Source organism: Trypanosoma rangeli (genome assembly GCF_003719475.1).
Source record: "Trypanosoma rangeli strain AM80 chromosome Unknown Tra_15.4_contig_00066, whole genome shotgun sequence".
NCBI lineage: Eukaryota > Euglenozoa > Kinetoplastea > Trypanosomatida > Trypanosomatidae > Trypanosoma > Trypanosoma rangeli.
Window position 1 is genome coordinate 20,973 of NW_021705808.1, and position 17,188 is coordinate 38,160.

Genomic DNA, 17,188 nt, shown 5'->3' on the forward strand with positions numbered 1-17,188 from the left:
CCTTTTTTTTTGATGATAATCTCTCTTTTTCTCTCTCTTTTTATGTATGTGTATGTTTCCATTCTCTGGTTAAGAAATTGCTACCGGGAAAGATGCTCACGAAAAAGAAATCCGACCCAGACTTTTTGGGTTCCTTGAAGCAAATTGCGAATAAGAGTGACAACCCTCTCCAAAGTCATCTCGACGTCAAGGTGCAGTTGGAACTCAATCGAACAAGCAGTCCTCGCCAACTTTATAGGTTTCAAAAACCTGAAAGCTTTACCTATGAACCGCGCCGCACACATCTATCAGCATCAAAGAGAATAAAAAAGAAGAGCGATGCAATGGTGCAGTCCCACATACGCGAATTTGTTTCTTTTGATGGGAATTATCATAGGAATTCTGTGGCTACAGCGTTGTCACTTTGGGATTCTCGATTGGAACAGAGAGATAGTGAGATCCTGCGAATGATTCAGAAAGCTGTTCGACCACCCGCAAAAAAGTCTTTTACTCAGGTGGCTCCAAATGACCAAAGTACCATCCGTGGCTTGCAGACAGATGAAGACTGCATTGCTTTCTTTGCTGCTCATGGTTCGGGTAGTCAAGTGAAGTATGTCTACTTGGAGCGTGCGCCTCAAGTTCTAGATTTCAGGCCGTATGATCTTATTGTATGTACTGTAAAACGTGGAGTAGAAGAAAGGGAGCACTATATTATGAGTGCAACAGGCGTTGTCCATGTTCGGCCAGGGCAACCTTCTGAAGTTGTCAGTTTGGCACAATGGATGCGAGAGTCCTCTTTGTTCGATGTTATTCGTCGAATTCATTTCTTCAGGACCTACCTGGTATATAAGGCTTTTCTTCGGTGGCACAAAAATAGCAGAGCAAAGCAGTTCTTAAGGACTCGGAAATCACTTTCACGGGAATTTTTGTTATCGAAAGCTACCTTCAGTACCCCTGTTGTGAATATTTTGAAGAGTTCCTATGAGCTTACTACATATTCACCTATCCTCTACGAAGCACAGGGCAAACATGATTACGTTATTGAAGAATTTAGAGCGCAACAATTGAAACAACGACAGAAGAGTATTACAGTTTTGGGTTCCTGTATTGATCAAATTGAAGCAGATGTAACAAAACTGATTGAGGTCATGAAACGTAAAGCCGATGTGCCTGATCTTAATACGAGGGAAGCTTTAGAGCAGTATCTACTTGCCAACGCGGTGATGTCAGGAAGCAAGTCGTCTCGTTCTCAAATAAAAATGAAGTCGATGCATGATGCTCGCGAAGAGCAGTTTAAAAGAATGCGTGAGCTAAAGCGAAGCATAGTGGAATACTCTCAGATATATGAATTTGTTTGTCTGGTGGATTGTATCGCATCTGAAACAGTATATCGGACTACTCTTTCGTCAATACAGTCGTTGTTTAACACTCTTCGAAATCAAGATAATCAAGAATTGCGTTCCATTGGTTTTCAGGTTTTGTTGCAGGCCACACAAACTGAATTGTTGTTTAACCCGGCTGAGAAGTCCATTCGAGCAGTTTGTCTGGAAATTATTGCAGGATGCATTGAAGTTGCAAATTCAACCGTGCGGTTGTGTAACCAGAAGCATCTGAAGGGTTACTTTTCAAAGACGCCTCGTGTCTGGAACATGGGCCACATGCTTTCGTCCGACGCCCGTATGCTATTCCTTCAAGAGAGTATCTTGCAATTGGTGGGTCATGATTATGCTCAAGCAAACACCAAAATGCAAACATATCTTATTACGCTGCCTCATATTCATTTTCTGCAGAGAGAATGGAGCTCTATTTTGGCTGAGTGGGAAAATGAAACTGAAGAAAAACCTCTTTCTGCAATAAGTTTGGCTAAGTTGTACCTCAAGTTACAAGAGGCTCATGATGCCCTACGTGTATTGATGGCATCCTTTGTAGGTCATATGTTGTGGGTCAATGCTGCTAAGTTAAGGACCGAGATTGAGCCACGTATGCGGGTTATTCGAGAAGGTATTGATGTAACACTTCGTTCGATTACAAGAGATGCTATTGCAGCACTACATGTTTACTTTAAGCAGAAAAGTCAATTACTTAATGAGCGTCCTTCTCAGCTTCAAGAGTTTGCTGAGTATGTTGCAAATTACAAGGCCATTGTACATGAGGCACCTGAAACAGAAACCAAACTTGCACAGGCTGATGCTCTTTGTGAATTAATGGATCGCCAACAGGTGGAGTTTTTGGAAGATGAGGATAAGCAGCTTAAAGAGAGAACTCTGGGAAGTAGCAGCAGTGCATCTATGTCTCTTAGGATAGCCTTTGATGATGCACGACTTCAAGCAGAAGCATTCATTGAGGAAAATTTGCCTTTTCATACTCAGACCTTGGAGGTGACCGTGGCTAGTGTGGAGGATGAATGCATTGGTATTAAGCAGATTATATCTGGTGATGAGTTTGTTGTACTGACAGACAATATAGAGCCTATTATTCAGTACTTGAAGGATATCAAGCTCAAGCTTGACAAACTTGAAGAAAGCGAAAGACAACTTACCCACTATGCTAAGTTGTTTGATACTTCTGCCATTGACTGGTCGTGTCTTTACGAGATGGTCAATTTACTTAATATCCGCTATGAGACTTGGACACTATTTGATAATTTTCTTTCCAGTAGAGAGCAATGGTTTACCTGCCCTTTAAAAGAACTTGATACACATGCCATTGAGGATCAAGTCAATGCGATGGTTCGGCAGTCCGTTGCTCTTAACCGGCAGATTCTAGAGAAAGAATATGAAGACGAGGTTACACCACATCTCCTCTTAGAGCTTCAGGCACTTCGTGGCAGCATACAAGTTATTCATGACTGTGGAAATAAACACATGACCCCCGCGCACTGGAACATTGTATTAAAGGAAGCTACCGGTATAGACAATCGCTATCATGAGGGTCTTAATCTGCAAACTCTTCAAGAATACAACATTTTGGATCACAAAGATATTCTTGCAGAACAGTCCGGGTTTGCCACGGGTGAGTGGAAGATTGTTAATGATCTTGATAAAATCAAAGCTGTATGGGATGTTATTCCTTTTGAAACAATGCCCTACAAGAACCGTGAAAGAGCTTTTATTTTAGCTCAACTCGAAGATGTCATTCAACAGCTTGATGATCACCAAATTGAGCTTCAAACGATTATGGCCTCTCGTTTTGTAGCACCTGTGCGGGAACGTGTGGAGGATTGGATTCGGAATCTTCGGCATGTGGACGATGTCATTGAGGAATGGATTACTCTACAAAAGAATTGGATGTATCTGGAGTTTATATTTTCTTCTGATGATATCAAGGCTCAACTTCCCGAGGAAAGCGATCAATTTACAGCTGTGGATGAACTGTTTCGGATGCTGACGATGCGGGCAGCCACAACCAAGAATGTATATCAGATTTGCACAGATACTGGTGTGCTGGAACAAATAAAAAAGAGCAATGAGGCCATCGATCATATCCAGAAGAGGCTTGAGGACTACTTGGAGACGAAACGGGTTGTATTTCCACGGTTTTACTTTCTTTCAAATGATGAATTGCTTTCTATTCTGTCGGATGTGCGTAACCCCAAGGCCGTACAGCCTCATCTATCCAAGTGCTTTGATTCAATTGCAGCTCTTGTTTTTAATGATGAGGAATGCTCGGAAATTGTGGGAATGTTGTCTGGGGAAAAAGAAGAAGTGAACTTTGAAAAAACTGTTTATCCTGTGGGGAACGTGGAGCAATGGTTGTGCCAGATTGAGTCGACGATGAAGGACTCATTGCTTATGCATATGCGTAAGACTGTTGAGGCATATCCACAACGTGTGCGTGAAGAGTGGTTTTTTGAACACCCTGCTCAATGCATTCAAGCTGTTGATATGGTTGTATGGACAGGGGAAGTTGAAGAAGCCATAAATATGGCATCTTTAGGGAGCTACTATGCATCTTATCAGCAGCAAATTCTGCGCACAGTTGAACTTGTGAAGCAATCATTAACGAAGCTTCAACGTATGCTTGTTTGTACGCTTATTGTACTTAATGTGCACAGTCGTGACATTGTGCAAACGCTACATGAGTCTAACGTTACATCCCTTGGTGATTTTGCATGGACCCAGCAGCTTCGGTACTATTGGGAGGCTACTAACAATGTAAACTCAGGTATGAGTGTTGCAATTCGCCACTGTGGAGCACATCTGTGGTATGGTTATGAGTATTTGGGTAATCAACCGCGTCTCGTAATTACTCCCTTGACCGATCGTGCGTTCTTGACATGTACAAGTGCTTTGTCCATGAATCTGGGTGCCGCTCCTCAGGGACCTGCTGGTACTGGAAAAACGGAGTCTGTCAAAGATTTAGGTAAGGCGCTTGCCAGACAGGTGGTTGTGTTTAACTGTTCTGACGGTATCAACTACAAAACCATGTCTCGCATGTTTGCTGGTCTTGCTCAGGCAGGTGCATGGGCGTGTTTTGATGAATTCAACCGTATTGAGTTAGAAGTGCTCTCTGTGGTGGCACAGCAGATGCTTGACATTACCACTGCTCTTGCACAAAACCTACATCACATGTATTTCGATGGGCATCCAATTAAGTTGAGTAAAAATTTTGGTGTCTTTGTCACTATGAATCCTGGTTATGCTGGTCGTACTGAATTACCGGATAACCTGAAGGCACTGTTCCGTCCAATTTGTATGATGATACCCGATTACGCCCTTATTGCAGAAATCATGTTTTACTCTGAAGGCTTTGCCGATGCAAGAACCTTGGCGAGAAAGATGGTACAACTCTATAAGCTAAGTTCTGAGCAATTGTCCAAGCAAGATCACTACGATTTTGGTATGCGTGCGGTGAAGTCAATTCTTGTCTTGGCAGGTGGACTAAAGCGACAGCATCCTACGGAGAGTGAAGATATGTTGTTGATTCGGGCCATGCGTGACGCTAACGTGCCCAAGTTTCTCCGCGAAGATACTGTTCTTTTTATGGCCCTCATCAAAGATCTATTTCCCACCATTAAGATTGAGGAGTCTGAATACGATTTGCTGAAGCATTATGTGAAGCAGGAAATGGAAAAGGAGGGTCTGCAGGTGGTGGAAGGTTTGGTGACAAAGACGCTGCAGCTGTACGATACACTCGTCGTTCGCCATGGTGTGATGCTCGTAGGCCAAACTTATAGTGGGAAAACGACAATTATGCGCACACTTCAAGGCGCTTTAACCCAGTTGAAGTTGGACGGTCACGATCCTGAAGGTGCAACACCTCTATTCAATCGTGTGCATATTCATTTGCTCAATCCCAAGTCTGTCACAATGGGTGAGTTGTACGGACAGGTCAATGACATTACGCGTGAGTGGACCGACGGCATCATTAGTAACATCGCCCGAGGCATTACACGGGACGCTCAGCACTCCGCCGATCGTCAGTGGATTGTTTTTGATGGTCCAGTCGATGCTATCTGGATTGAAAACATGAACACGGTCCTGGATGACAACAAACTTCTCTGTTTGTTTAGTGGTGAGCGTATTAAGCTTCCCTCCACGGCGACATTTATGTTTGAGGTGCAGGACTTGGCTGTTGCCTCCCCTGCCACTGTCTCTCGTTGTGGTATGGTCTTTTCGGAGCCCTACTACGTAGATGGGGGGCGTGGCTGGATTCCAATTGTCAAAAGTCTGATTGCACAAAAGGCCGCATTGTTCCCAATGTTTCGCGCCGAACGCGTCACAGATCTGCTGAACCAATTACTTCCCATGACGCTTGATTTCATACGCAAAGAATGCCGTGAGTGGATTGTGTCTGTAGATGCTCAATTGGCCGTGTCATGCGTAGAACTACTCGCGGCCTTTATACGAACACTTGACGACGAGAGTCTTTTACCAAGTGCATTGCGCTCACCCAACGCCCAGGAGACTGATGCAGACGAGGATGTATTACTGCAGCCAGAAAAAAAGAGTGTATCCCATGTTGCATTGCTAGTCAGTGAACCAGAGGAATTTCGCCCTCCCACTATCACAGATAAGACAGTGCCGACAAATGACGAAACCTTGTTCGATATGTATTTTCTCATGTCATTTGTCTGGTCAGTCGGTGGGAACCTCTCGGACGATTCCCGGGAACGTTTTAACCGCTTTGTGAAGAAGCAGTTTGTGGCCCTGTTGCCTGACAAAATGTCCATGGACGACAACCTCAGCGTTTACGACTACGTGGTGCACAAGCCCTCGATGCAGTTTGTCACATGGCGCCATTTGGTTCCAAGCTTTTTTTTCAGTGCGGACTTGCCGTACTTTGAGCTGATTGTTCCCACGGTGGAGACTGTAAGTATCACCACGTTCCTGGGTGTTCTCGCGGCGAGTTCGCGCCACGTGTTACTGAACGGTATCACTGGTACCGGTAAATCACTGTCTATGCTGAATTTTGTCTCAAATGTGCTCCGCGGCGATGATCCCTCTAGTAAGTGGGAGTACTTTACGACCGTTCTGAGTGCACAGAGTCGTGCCCATGACATTGAAGACCGGTTGGAGGGGAAGTTGTACAAGATACGTAGCAATGTTCTTGGGCCATCGTCTGGAAAGCGTGTGGTGTTTGTGATTGATGATCTAAACATGCCAGCGCTTGAAAAGTATGGTGCCTCACCTCCGTTGGAGTTGTTGCGTCAGCTCATCACACAGGGCGGGTTCTACGACAAACGCAAGTCACCTGCTGTATTTAAGGAAGTTCATGACATCATCTACCTTGCTGCCTGTGGTGTGCCTGGGGGAGGCAGAAACGAAATGACGAAACGGTTGGTTTCACGATTCCACCTGTTGTGTCAGCCAGTGTTTAGTGACCACTCTATCCGTCGTATATTTGGATGCATCTTGCACGGTTTTCTCTCCGAGTGGGAGGACGCTGGTGTGAGAAACTTATCCCGGGATTTGGTGGATGTCATTAAGCAGTGCTATGATCGAATCAGTCGGGAAAAGCTTCCAACGCCGAAGCGTTCGCACTACACCTTCAACTTGCGCGACTTCAGTAAGGTTGTTCAGGGGACTATGCAGGTCTCACCGCGTAGTGCACCCACCCGTGAGGCTGTGCTTCGCGCCTTTGTCCACGAAGTTAGTCGTGTCTTTCATGACCGCCTTATCGATGACACGGACCGTCAGTGGTGGTGGGGCGCGTTAGGTGAGGTGATGCATGGCGTGTTCCAAATGCCCTGGGACCCTGCGTTGGAGAGTGTGCTTTTTGGAGACTACATGCGACGAGATCGCTCCATATACGAGGAGGTCGTCCCTGGGGATGCGCTACAAGAGGTACTTGCCGACTACCAGAAGAATTACGAGATGGAGAGCAATAAAAGTGTGAAGCTGGTGTTCTTTAAGGACGCCATCCATCACATTTCGCGTATGTGCCGCATCTTTAGACAGCCTCGCGGGCATGCACTACTTGTGGGAATGGGTGGAACAGGGCGGCAGTCGTTGTGTAGACTGGCTGCATTTATCTCTGACTTACCGGTATACGGGGTTTCCATCACACGAACGTTTAGCATGACGGAGTTTCGTGATCGCATGAAGGAAATCTTACTGGCAAGCGGTTGCAAGAATCAACCTGTGCTGTTCTTCTTGTCAGACTCCCAAATTATGTGGGAGGAGATGCTGGAGGACGTCAATAACCTCCTCAACACCGGTGAGGTGCCAGGGCTGATGCAAAACGAGGATGTGGATCAAATTGTGGAGACCGTTAGGCCATTCGCCACCGCGGCTGGTAAGAAAGAAACTCGAAATGTCATCTTCTCGTACTTTGTCTCGCTATGTCGCAATAACGTGCATGTTGTCTTGGCCATGTCACCGGTTGGAGAGCCATTCCGTCGCCGTCTGCGAATGTTCCCTTCACTTGTTAATTGCTGCACAATCGACTGGTTTGACCAGTGGCCTGCAGACGCCTTGAGCTCCGTTGCCTCGCGCATGTTTACAACACTGGCGCTAGAGGAAGATGTGAAGGGGCGTCTTATTCAACTCTGCGTTGCCATTCATATGGACGTACAGAAGCGCTCCGAAGAATTCTTTGAGGAGCTGCGTCGTCATAACTACACCACGCCGAGCTCGTACCTGGAGCTGCTTACGTGCTATCAACGGTTATTGGGTGAGCAGAGTGAGCAGATCACAGGTCAGGCGAAGCGCTACCAGGGCGGTGTCGACAAGCTGCAGAGCACCCAGCTGCTTGTGGATGAGATGAAGAAGCAGCTTGTTCAAATGCAACCCAAGCTGCTGCAGGCAGCGAAGGATACGGAGGAAATTATGGAAAAGGTGAAAAAGGAACAGGGGGTTGCGCAGATAGTGCGAGCGGAATGTGCAAAGGAGGAAGAGCTGGCGATGGGTATTCGTCGCGAGGCGGATGGAATTCGGGCGGAGTGTCAAGCGGAGCTTGACAAGGCGCTGCCTATTTTGAAGGCTGCAGAGGACGCCCTTGCCGAGCTACGGCCAGACGACATTCGCGAGGTGAAGAGTTTTCAGAAACCGGCAGCTCGTGTCGTGCTTGTGCTTGAGGCGGTGCTGGTTTTGCTGGGGGAGAAAGATCTTAGCTGGGATCGCGCGAAGCTTGTCATGAGTCGCATGGACTTTATCAAGGATCTACAAAACTACAAGAGGGATGAATTAACCGAGCGTGTTGTGCGTGCGTTACAAAGGTACATCAATAATCCAGAATTTCAGCCGGAGGAGGTGGCGAAGAGCTCCAAGGCCTGCAAGTCCCTCTCCATGTGGGTTCTGGCCATCAACAACTACTACGGAGTAGTGAAGGTGGTGACGCCAAAGCGAGCACGACTTGCGGAGGCTGAGGCGAAGCTTAACGTTGCTAACAATGCTCTTCGTGAGGCGCAAGAGCGGCTGAAGGGCATCGAAAACGAAATTGACGCCCTTAAACGCACCATGCAGGAGAACATTGAAAGAAAGGAGCAGCTTGAGAAGGACATTGAACTCACCATGGTGCGCCTTGATCGTGCGGAGCAGCTCATGAGTGGGCTGTCACGGGAGCAAGATCGTTGGAGGAGTGCCATTGAATTTCTGCTGGGTGAGCTAAAGGGTTTACCAGGCAAGGTTGCCCTTGCAGCAGGGTTTGTTGCATATCTGGGTCCATTCACAGCCCCCTACCGCACACGCATGGTGCAGAACTGGTGGGAAAAGTGCAAGGAGCTTGAGGTTCCTATCAGCAGTAGTACCTTTGACCTCACCAGCATGGTCACCCCGCTGCAGGTACAACACTGGGCCAACAAGGGACTTCCACAGGACCCGGTAAGTATTCAAAATGGCGTCATCACACACAAGTCCAAGCGTTGGTGTCTGTGCATTGATCCACAAGGGCAAGCGGCTCACTGGGTTCGGGCGATGGAGCGTGACAACAACCTTCGCGTTATTAAACTCACGGATGCCACGTATATGCGGGTGCTAGAAAATGCTATTCGTATGGGACTTCCTGTGTTGTTAGAGAATGTGGAGGAAACCGTGGATGCCGCCCTCGATTCTGTTCTCCTCTGTCAAACGTACCGATCACAGGGACGACTTCTGCTAAAGTTGGGGGACACTGAAATTGACTACGACCCGGCATTTCGGCTCTACATGACGAGTAAACTAGCAAACCCGCACTATCTACCCGAGCTACAGATTAAGGTGACGGTGATTAACTTCACTGTCACGCAGGGTGGGTTGGAGAACCAACTGCTGGCCGATGTGGTGCGATACGAGTACGCTGAACTGGAGACAAGAGCCATTAAAACCGTGATGAGCATTGCAAATGGTAGGAACCAGCTTAAGGAGATTGAGGATCGCATTTTGACTTTGCTTGCCTCCTCTACTGGCAACATTCTTGACAATGAACCTCTTGTCACCACGTTAAAGGAGGCGCAGGAGACCAGTGAGGCGGTGACGACCTCTCTTGAGATATCCGAAAGGACACAGAAAGACATTGAAGTGGCGCGTAACCGCTACCGTCCCGTGGCTACACGTGGTGCCATCATCTACACCGTCATTTCACAACTTGCAGGCCTGGATCATATGTACCAAATCTCTCTTGACTTCTTTAAGCAACTCTTTGTGCAGACGCTGCAGCGCACAGAGAAAGCCGATACTGTTGAGGAGCGTGTGGCACTGTTGTTGCCAGCCATGACGTTGAACTTTTATAGTACAGTTTGCCGTGGCCTGTTTGAGAAGGACAAACTGATTTTTGTGGTTATGATGTTTGTGCACATATTCCGGCATGAGGGGCTGGTGCGGGATGCGGAATGGGAGTTTCTCTTGAAGGGCAGCGAGGGTCGGTTGCTTGTGGATGCTGATACGGATATTTGGCCGTTGTGGATGAATGAGGCAGCGTGGAATGAGTTAACCGCGCTCTCGCGGGCACTCCCGGAGGAGTTTGCCGAAATCAAAGATACCGTGTACGACAACGAGGCAGAGTGGTCCAGCTGGTTTGCGAGTGACAAGGCATATGAGTGGTTTCCGGAATCCATTGCATCCCTCACACCGTTTCAGAAGTTGCTAGTGCTGAAGACGTGCCGTGAGGATTTGACAAGTCACGGCCTCTCTATCATCTGCGCGCACTACCTTGGAAAGGCCTTTACAGAGAGCCCCGCCTTTGATCTCGAAGGCTGCTTCGCCGACAGCACCCCGACGGCGCCGATTATTTTTGTGCTAACGCCAGGCAGTGATCCTACGGTGCTCTTCACCGAATTTGCAGATCGCAAGGGGTTTGGTGGGAAAAAACTCACATTGTCGCTGGGTCAGGATCAGGGACCGAAGGCGGAGGCGATGATTCAACAGGCATCCGTAGAAGGCTTGTGGGTGTATTTGCAAAACTGTCACGTGTACGAGTCCTGGATGCCGTCGCTTGAGCGTTGTCTGGAAGAGTTGCAAGCGTCCATCACAGTTCACACAGACTTCCGACTGTGGCTCACGACGATGCCGGCGCGCAGCTTTCCTGTGCTGCTCCTGCAGTCTGGTGTGAAGTTGGTGAAGGAGCCTCCGAAGGGACTGAAGGCAAATATTCGTGACAGTTTCTCCATCGAAGTGACACCGACGTTGTGGGACAGTCGTCCCGCAAACCCGACCCCGTGGCGCCGGTTGCTGTGTTCACTGACGTACTTTCACGCGGTAATACAGGAGCGGCGCAAGTTTGGCCCGCTCGGGTGGAATATTCCATATGAATGGAATCGGTCGGATTTTTCCGCGTCGTTGCATTCTCTTTCCGAGTACATTCCCCAGGATGCAGAGACGCAAATGCCATGGAGTGCGTTACGGTACATGATTGGTATTATTAACTACGGTGGGCGCGTTACGGACTTTCTCGACACGCGTTCGCTTGTGAACATCCTTCAAGCATACTTTAACGAGGACGTGGTGACGCCGGGGCAGTTCAACATAACCGCAGATGGTGTCTACTGCATCCCGGCCGAGTTGGAATCCATCGATGCGATCAAGGAATATCTCGGAAACCTGCCGCCGTTTGAAAGCCCAGAACTCTTTGGACTCCACGCCAACGCAGACATTATTTACAACCGTGCCACAGTTCGAACGCAGCTAGCTTCCATGCTTTCTGTGCAGCCTCGCACCAAGGGAACCCTAGGACGGAGCCCAGAAGAAAAGGTTATGGACATGGTGAACGAGTTTGAGCGTCTGCTACCCCCGCTGATTGACAAGACACTGGCGAGTCCTGATACGTACCAAATCACCGAAGATGGCACGATGATCTCACTAGGCACCGTGGTGAGTCAGGAGATTGATTTCTTTAATGTTATTGTCGAGAAAGTGCAGCGCACGCTGCTGGAACTGAAGCGTGGCATAAAAGGTGAGGTCGTCATGTCGTTGGAGTTGGAAGGTATGTTTGATGCATGTCTCCTTGGTCAGGTGCCTCAGCTGTGGCATGAGGGGGGTTATCTCTCACGCAAGCCGTTGGCATCATGGTTTCAAGACACCTTGCAGCGTGTGGAGTTCTTTCGAGACTGGAACGACAACGGGAGGCCGATGAGCTTTTGGCTCTCCGGCTTTTTTTTCCCACAAGGGTTTCTCACCGGTGTGCTGCAGGCTCACAGCCGCGAGCACAAGATTCCCATTGATGACATCTGCTTCCGCACGAATGTGACGCGGTACGAGTTGGTGGACGACATTGTAACGACCCCAACCTCCGGGGTGCTGATCCACGGCCTCTTCCTCGAAGGCGCCCGCTTCGATCTTGCCCGGATGATGCTTGACGAGAGCCGACCGCGCGAACTGTACACCCACATGCCGGTGATTCACCTAGAGCCGGTGCGGCTGAAGGAGCACGTCTTGACGGGGTCCACCTTAGAGTGTCCCGTTTACAAAACGTGTGCCCGTGCAGGGGCGTTGTCGACGACGGGGCTCTCAACAAATTTTGTTGTGCTGCTTGACCTCAACGCTGGGGCGGCGACACCAGAGCACTGGGTGAGGCGCGGTGTGGCGCTTTTGTGCATGCTGGACGACTGATGAAACTCAGACCCACGCAAAGGAGCTTGCAGACACACCAGGCAAGATACAACTAGGATGGAAAGAAGGTGAGAGAGAAAGAGAGTGAGAGAGATGGATAGATAGATGGAAGTGAAGTGAAGTGCATATTATTTACGATGCGTATTGCCCCCTCTTCAATGCAATAACCCATGCGGTGCGAGAATTGCAGAACGTTTGGTCATGTACATAAATTACTCATCCGTCGGAAAGATGTACAACATATAACATATATGTGTGTATCTGCGCGTGAATGTATAATATACGTGTATATGTCAGGCATACAACTATATGCTTGTCTGTGGATGTGTGAAGCGCTGTTGGCTTGCTTTTTTTTTATTTTTTTTTGTTATTATTATTACTTGTGTGTGCGTGTGTGGTTTGCCTTTTGCATCCGGTTGACCTTCTCTGGGTGTTTCCGCCGGGATGCAAAAAGCATCATATCGTTCTGTTGGGAACAACGTGTGTGCGTGTGTGTGTTTGTTTTTGGGTGAGTGCGCGAGAGGGGAGCGAAACGCCTTCCCGACAAGGAGGGAGGTCAGTGACGAGCAAACCACACGGAACGCGGAAGGATTAGAAACCCGTACAGAGCAGGGTCTCACTTCGCTTCGGTCCTCTGCATTTCGCGGAGCGGCACTATTCTCTACACCTTGCATGTTTTACAGGCAATGGGCCGCGTCCTTGCCTTGCCTTGCCTTTTTTGTTTGCTTGTTTCTTTGTGGCTGCTGGTATAGGTGGGTCCCTCATTCATGGCTCTCTCTCTCTCTCTCTGCTTCTCTCTCTCTTGCTCTCTTTGTTCCCTCGCCACACACCACACCTGGTCTTACTGCTGAAGAGCCGTACGGTGGTGCCACGGCCGGGAAATGACAAGGGTAAGAGTTCATAAGTCATTTTTTTGTTGCGTTTTAGAGACTTGTGTGTGCGTGCATAGTCAGCAATGGTGCTAACTTTCCGGAGTCGCATGTTAGGCGTTTGCCAACGGAGGGCCGCGTTGGCATCGCTTTCACCTCCACGCACGGCAGCTGTCGCAGCGTGGGACTGGGGGCGAGCAGGTGAGCCCCCCGATGGACGCGAATGGCAGGAGGAATGAGGATGCAGAGAGTACCGCCGCAAGCACCTCGGAGACGGCAGGCATCAATGGACTTTACGGCAATCGTGCTCAGAACGCCATACGCGGCATGCTGGGGCCGCAGGGTCAGGCGGGCGCACGTGAGTCGAGGGCCGTGCCCATCCTGGGCAGAGCCACTGTGGGTGGGACGAGGTACACGTGTGACCGATCCACGGACTTTGAAAACTGGCGGCACGTTTGCCCGGCGCCGGTGGGGTGGCACCTGTCGAAACTGGGAAGTGTCACCTGCAAGATGCCGAACGACATCAATGAAGCGGTGGAATCCCTGCAGCTTCAAATAATTAAAGGGTGTAACGCCTTTGAGCTATATGGAAGCATGTCTGACGTTCATCAGAGTATTGCCCCGCGCCTTTTATGAGGCGCTGCAAGCATTCGAGTTGGAACGGGATGGGTTTGTTGTGGTCTTCCGCTGCGGCATCATTAAGCAGTAGCCGTTTCAGGAGGAGGTGACGCAGGTGGAGACTTCCAATAAGGCGGTGGTGCGCAACCGCATCGTTCCTATTTTTGAGCGTTACAAGGCTGCCTCGCTTCCATCGATGCGGCTGAAGTCGGACTTTCGTATTAGCGATTTAAGCGATGATCAGCTGGCACGTCTGAATCTTCGCAGCGTGTCGAAAGCATCCGCGGCGGCTCTCTCACCGGATTGGTTAGAGGCATTCTTTACGAATGTCGCGTACAACACAAAGTTCGAGTGCATAGGTGTATTACTGCTAGAAGGGTTTCATACGTTGTTTGACGGCCGCCCGGAGGCACACGTTGACGAGGACATTCTGCAACTCTTTGCATACCTGGAGAAGCAGGTGGGGCTCGGCGTGCTGCGTTTGCGTTGGCTTGCCCTGCGGGCCTTTGACGTGTCGGTGACAGATTTGGTGGCACCTTTTCTCTCCAGATACGCGGAGCGGGGTACATCGCATGGCGTGCGTGCAAGGGTTGCCGTCACCCTCTCGGCAGCATTGCAGCACTTGCCCCCTCGAGACGTCTGCGGATTTGTGGAGCACGTCAAGCGCGTTGCGGCGACGCTCTGCTTTGGTCGGGCACGCGAGCATCTCTCGCAAGTTGTTGTTGTTTTTTTTTTTTGTTCACGCTGCGGAGGGTGTCGTACGCTGTGTGCGTCGTGATAAAGGCATACACGGAGGTATTTATCACGGTCCTTACGTCTTCAGGCAGCCTCTGCAGGCTGCACGACCATTCCCTGCCTTTTTTTGGTTCACGCTGCATGCAGGCGGTCAAGATGGGGCCACCGCTCAGCGCAGCCGCATTACGCACGCCGCACACATCGAACGGTATTGTATCTTTTCACTGGGGGTGTGCGTCCGCGTGGGCAGTCATCAGTGGGAGGACCCGCTTGACGCCGTCTGCCTGTCCGCCAGCACTCGGCCTCACCATGGCGCTGTCCGCTGACTCTGGCATTGCCGCCTCTAGGCCTAGGCACGAGGCGGCGTAGGTACAACGCGCGATCTGGTGTGGCGCACAACTGGCGCGTGAGGAACACATGCTGCAGGAAGAGGCGACCAGCATATGGGAACACCGTGCATCTCTGTTCCACGCTCTCGCGGCCAAGGAGAATGGCATGCGTCGTGTCAGCGGTGACAGCTTTTTTGCGGGTCTTCCAGAGTAACGGCAGTGGGAAGCAGAAAAAGAAACAAGGCCGCCGGAGCAGTTGCTGCAGTTTACCCCACAACAGATTGAGGCGCACCATGGGAGTGTGAGGGAGCAACCACGACGCAGCCATCGGTCGCAGCTGGGGCGGTGTTGGCTTGCCAGCAGGAGGAGGAGGAGTTATGGTGACTTTAGGACGATATCAGTGCCGCTGCGAAAGAGCTCCGGTGCTTCGAGGCGGAGGCGGCAAGGGATCTTCTCACGCCAACGTTGTACCGAAGGAGAAGTGACACTGCAGTAGAAACCCCACATGTAACGCAAATGGAGGTTGGGGGAACCATAACGCCGCTGCTTCAGAGGGAGCGACGCGAATTGGAGCTTTTGGAAATGGGGGCGCAGCTGCTGCATGAGGACGTGGGCAGGGGCCGTGCATCGGGCCGTTGTATTGTGAGTTTGCGTGAAGGAAATGGACGCCGTGGAACAAGGATGACGAGACGGCGGTTTGACGCATATGAGACGCTGTTGCATATGATGTGTTGCGCTGCAGCCCCCAGTGAACTCTACGAGGGGGTGAGATGCTTTGCTGCGCCTGCATTAAACGTGAGTGCAGCTACGATTTACTGGCCCTCTGGAACCAATGGTGCGAGGAGCTGGACCGGTGTGACCTTGCACTCGCCTGTAACGACGACGTTGCTTGTTACACGCGTGAAGTATGCGCCGCTTCAGAAGAAGTGGAAAACGGCGCAACACGAGCTGATGCATCGGCAGCATGTGGCGGAGAGTGAGCTGTAGACGGTCAGAGAGTCGCATACGCGTCTGCGGCGCGAGGTGCAGGAGCAGCAGGAACGGCTCCGCAGGCAAATGCACAAGCATTGTCGTATCGTTGCAGACTTGCGGTGCCTGCTCAAAGATGAGGCCGCGAAGTTGTCACACCGCATCACGGCTGTGGTGCAGGTTCTCGCGCGGGAAAGTGGTGAGGAGTCAGAAGGCCGTCGTGACGGACTTGAGTGTGACGTGCGTCGGGCGCTGCGGGCGGCACTCGCAGCGGGTTGTCATTGTATCCCACGGCACTGCATGCAAACGTCATACAGTGAATCGTGGGGAACTGTTTAGGAGAAGCCGCACACGTCTTTTTCAGCGGCGACGGTGCTTGCACTGCTGCAGGAGACGTGTGGGGCGTACAAGTCACTGTGTGAGGGTGCGTTGGGGTGACACCAGCTGGAGGCGGAGGTTGGCCGTCTGTCCGACACGTGTCATGCAGTGGGGTCGATGCCGCCTGGAAGGCTGTACGGTGTGAGGCATGGGCAGCAGCTGCTGCCACAGCTGGATGATGTAATGTCGGCTAAGCCAGAGGGGGGCGGACAGGGGCACTCGAGCTGGCAGCCTTGCTCTGGACGCGCATAAGTACATTGCATTATCCTAATGGCACTGGGGGGGGGGTGAGAGGGAAAAAAACCACAGCGAAGAGATGTAAATGTTAGCTGACTCGTGTCAGCACCCGCTTAGCTATCGTGACTGCATTGAGAAGGGAGAGGGAGAGAGAATCGGGTTGTGGTGGTGTTGTCTCTTCCTCTTGTTTTTTTTTTTGCCCCGTCTTCGTGAGGCATTCATCTCATTGCTTTTCTCCGCTTTGGATACCTTCACACGCACAAGGGAATATCACGTTGTAGCAGGCGTGTGGGTGGGGGGTTTTGCGCGACTAGAGGGGCAGGGGTCTGGTTCCTTTTGTTCGGTGTCGCTGCCACACCTACACTCACACGTGTACATATTATTATTTGCGTCTAGCCCCGACAAGCATAAACCTACGCGTGTCTCTTCGCTTTTGCTGGAGGTGTATATCCTGTAGGAATTAATAGGAAATGCGGAGCTCGCGGACCTCTCCGCTGTTTGGGTTGCAGCGGCCGTTCACGTTGCTGTTGTTTTGTGTGTTAGCGCTGTTGCTGTTGTCGCCCCCAGTTTTTGCTAAGGCATTCCTGCGGCCGGTGACGGCGGCGGACCC

At 50.4% G+C, this 17,188-nt stretch overlaps 5 protein-coding genes across 5 annotated transcripts, besides 5 other annotated features; 4 read left to right on the forward strand and 1 right to left on the reverse strand.

Annotated features, from left to right (window-relative positions):
- Positions 1-92: 92 nt before the first annotated feature.
- TraAM80_02767 (dynein, axonemal, heavy polypeptide 1) lies at positions 93-12,443 on the forward strand (the record flags this gene model as incomplete). The annotated part of the gene is made up of 1 exon (XM_029379758.1): positions 93-12,443. One exon carries the CDS (start codon positions 93-95, stop codon positions 12,441-12,443), a length of 12,351 nt encoding a protein of 4,116 aa, XP_029240449.1.
- Positions 12,444-12,513: 70 nt separating this feature from the next.
- Positions 12,514-12,549: a sequence feature (GA-rich).
- A 241-nt stretch (positions 12,550-12,790) lies between these two features.
- Positions 12,791-12,821: a microsatellite.
- A 102-nt stretch (positions 12,822-12,923) lies between these two features.
- Positions 12,924-12,958: a microsatellite.
- Positions 12,959-13,214: 256 nt separating this feature from the next.
- Positions 13,215-13,254: a microsatellite.
- Positions 13,255-13,525: 271 nt separating this feature from the next.
- Positions 13,526-13,948, forward strand: TraAM80_02768 (aldo/keto reductase; the record flags this gene model as incomplete). The annotated part of the gene is made up of 1 exon (XM_029379759.1): positions 13,526-13,948. The coding sequence occupies one exon, from the start codon at positions 13,526-13,528 to the stop codon at positions 13,946-13,948; it is 423 nt and encodes a 140-aa protein (XP_029240450.1).
- Positions 13,949-14,126: 178 nt separating this feature from the next.
- Positions 14,127-14,708, forward strand: TraAM80_02769 (aldo/keto reductase; the record flags this gene model as incomplete). The annotated part of the gene is made up of 1 exon (XM_029379760.1): positions 14,127-14,708. One exon carries the CDS (start codon positions 14,127-14,129, stop codon positions 14,706-14,708), a length of 582 nt encoding a protein of 193 aa, XP_029240451.1.
- Positions 14,709-14,848: 140 nt separating this feature from the next.
- Positions 14,849-15,289, reverse strand: TraAM80_02770 (uncharacterized protein; the record flags this gene model as incomplete). The annotated part of the gene is made up of 1 exon (XM_029379761.1): positions 14,849-15,289. The coding sequence occupies one exon, from the start codon at positions 15,287-15,289 to the stop codon at positions 14,849-14,851; it is 441 nt and encodes a 146-aa protein (XP_029240452.1).
- A 221-nt stretch (positions 15,290-15,510) lies between these two features.
- On the forward strand, positions 15,511-15,981 carry TraAM80_02771 (uncharacterized protein; the record flags this gene model as incomplete). The annotated part of the gene is made up of 1 exon (XM_029379762.1): positions 15,511-15,981. One exon carries the CDS (start codon positions 15,511-15,513, stop codon positions 15,979-15,981), a length of 471 nt encoding a protein of 156 aa, XP_029240453.1.
- Positions 15,982-17,071: 1,090 nt separating this feature from the next.
- Positions 17,072-17,135: a microsatellite.
- The last annotated feature ends 53 nt before the right edge of the window (positions 17,136-17,188 follow it).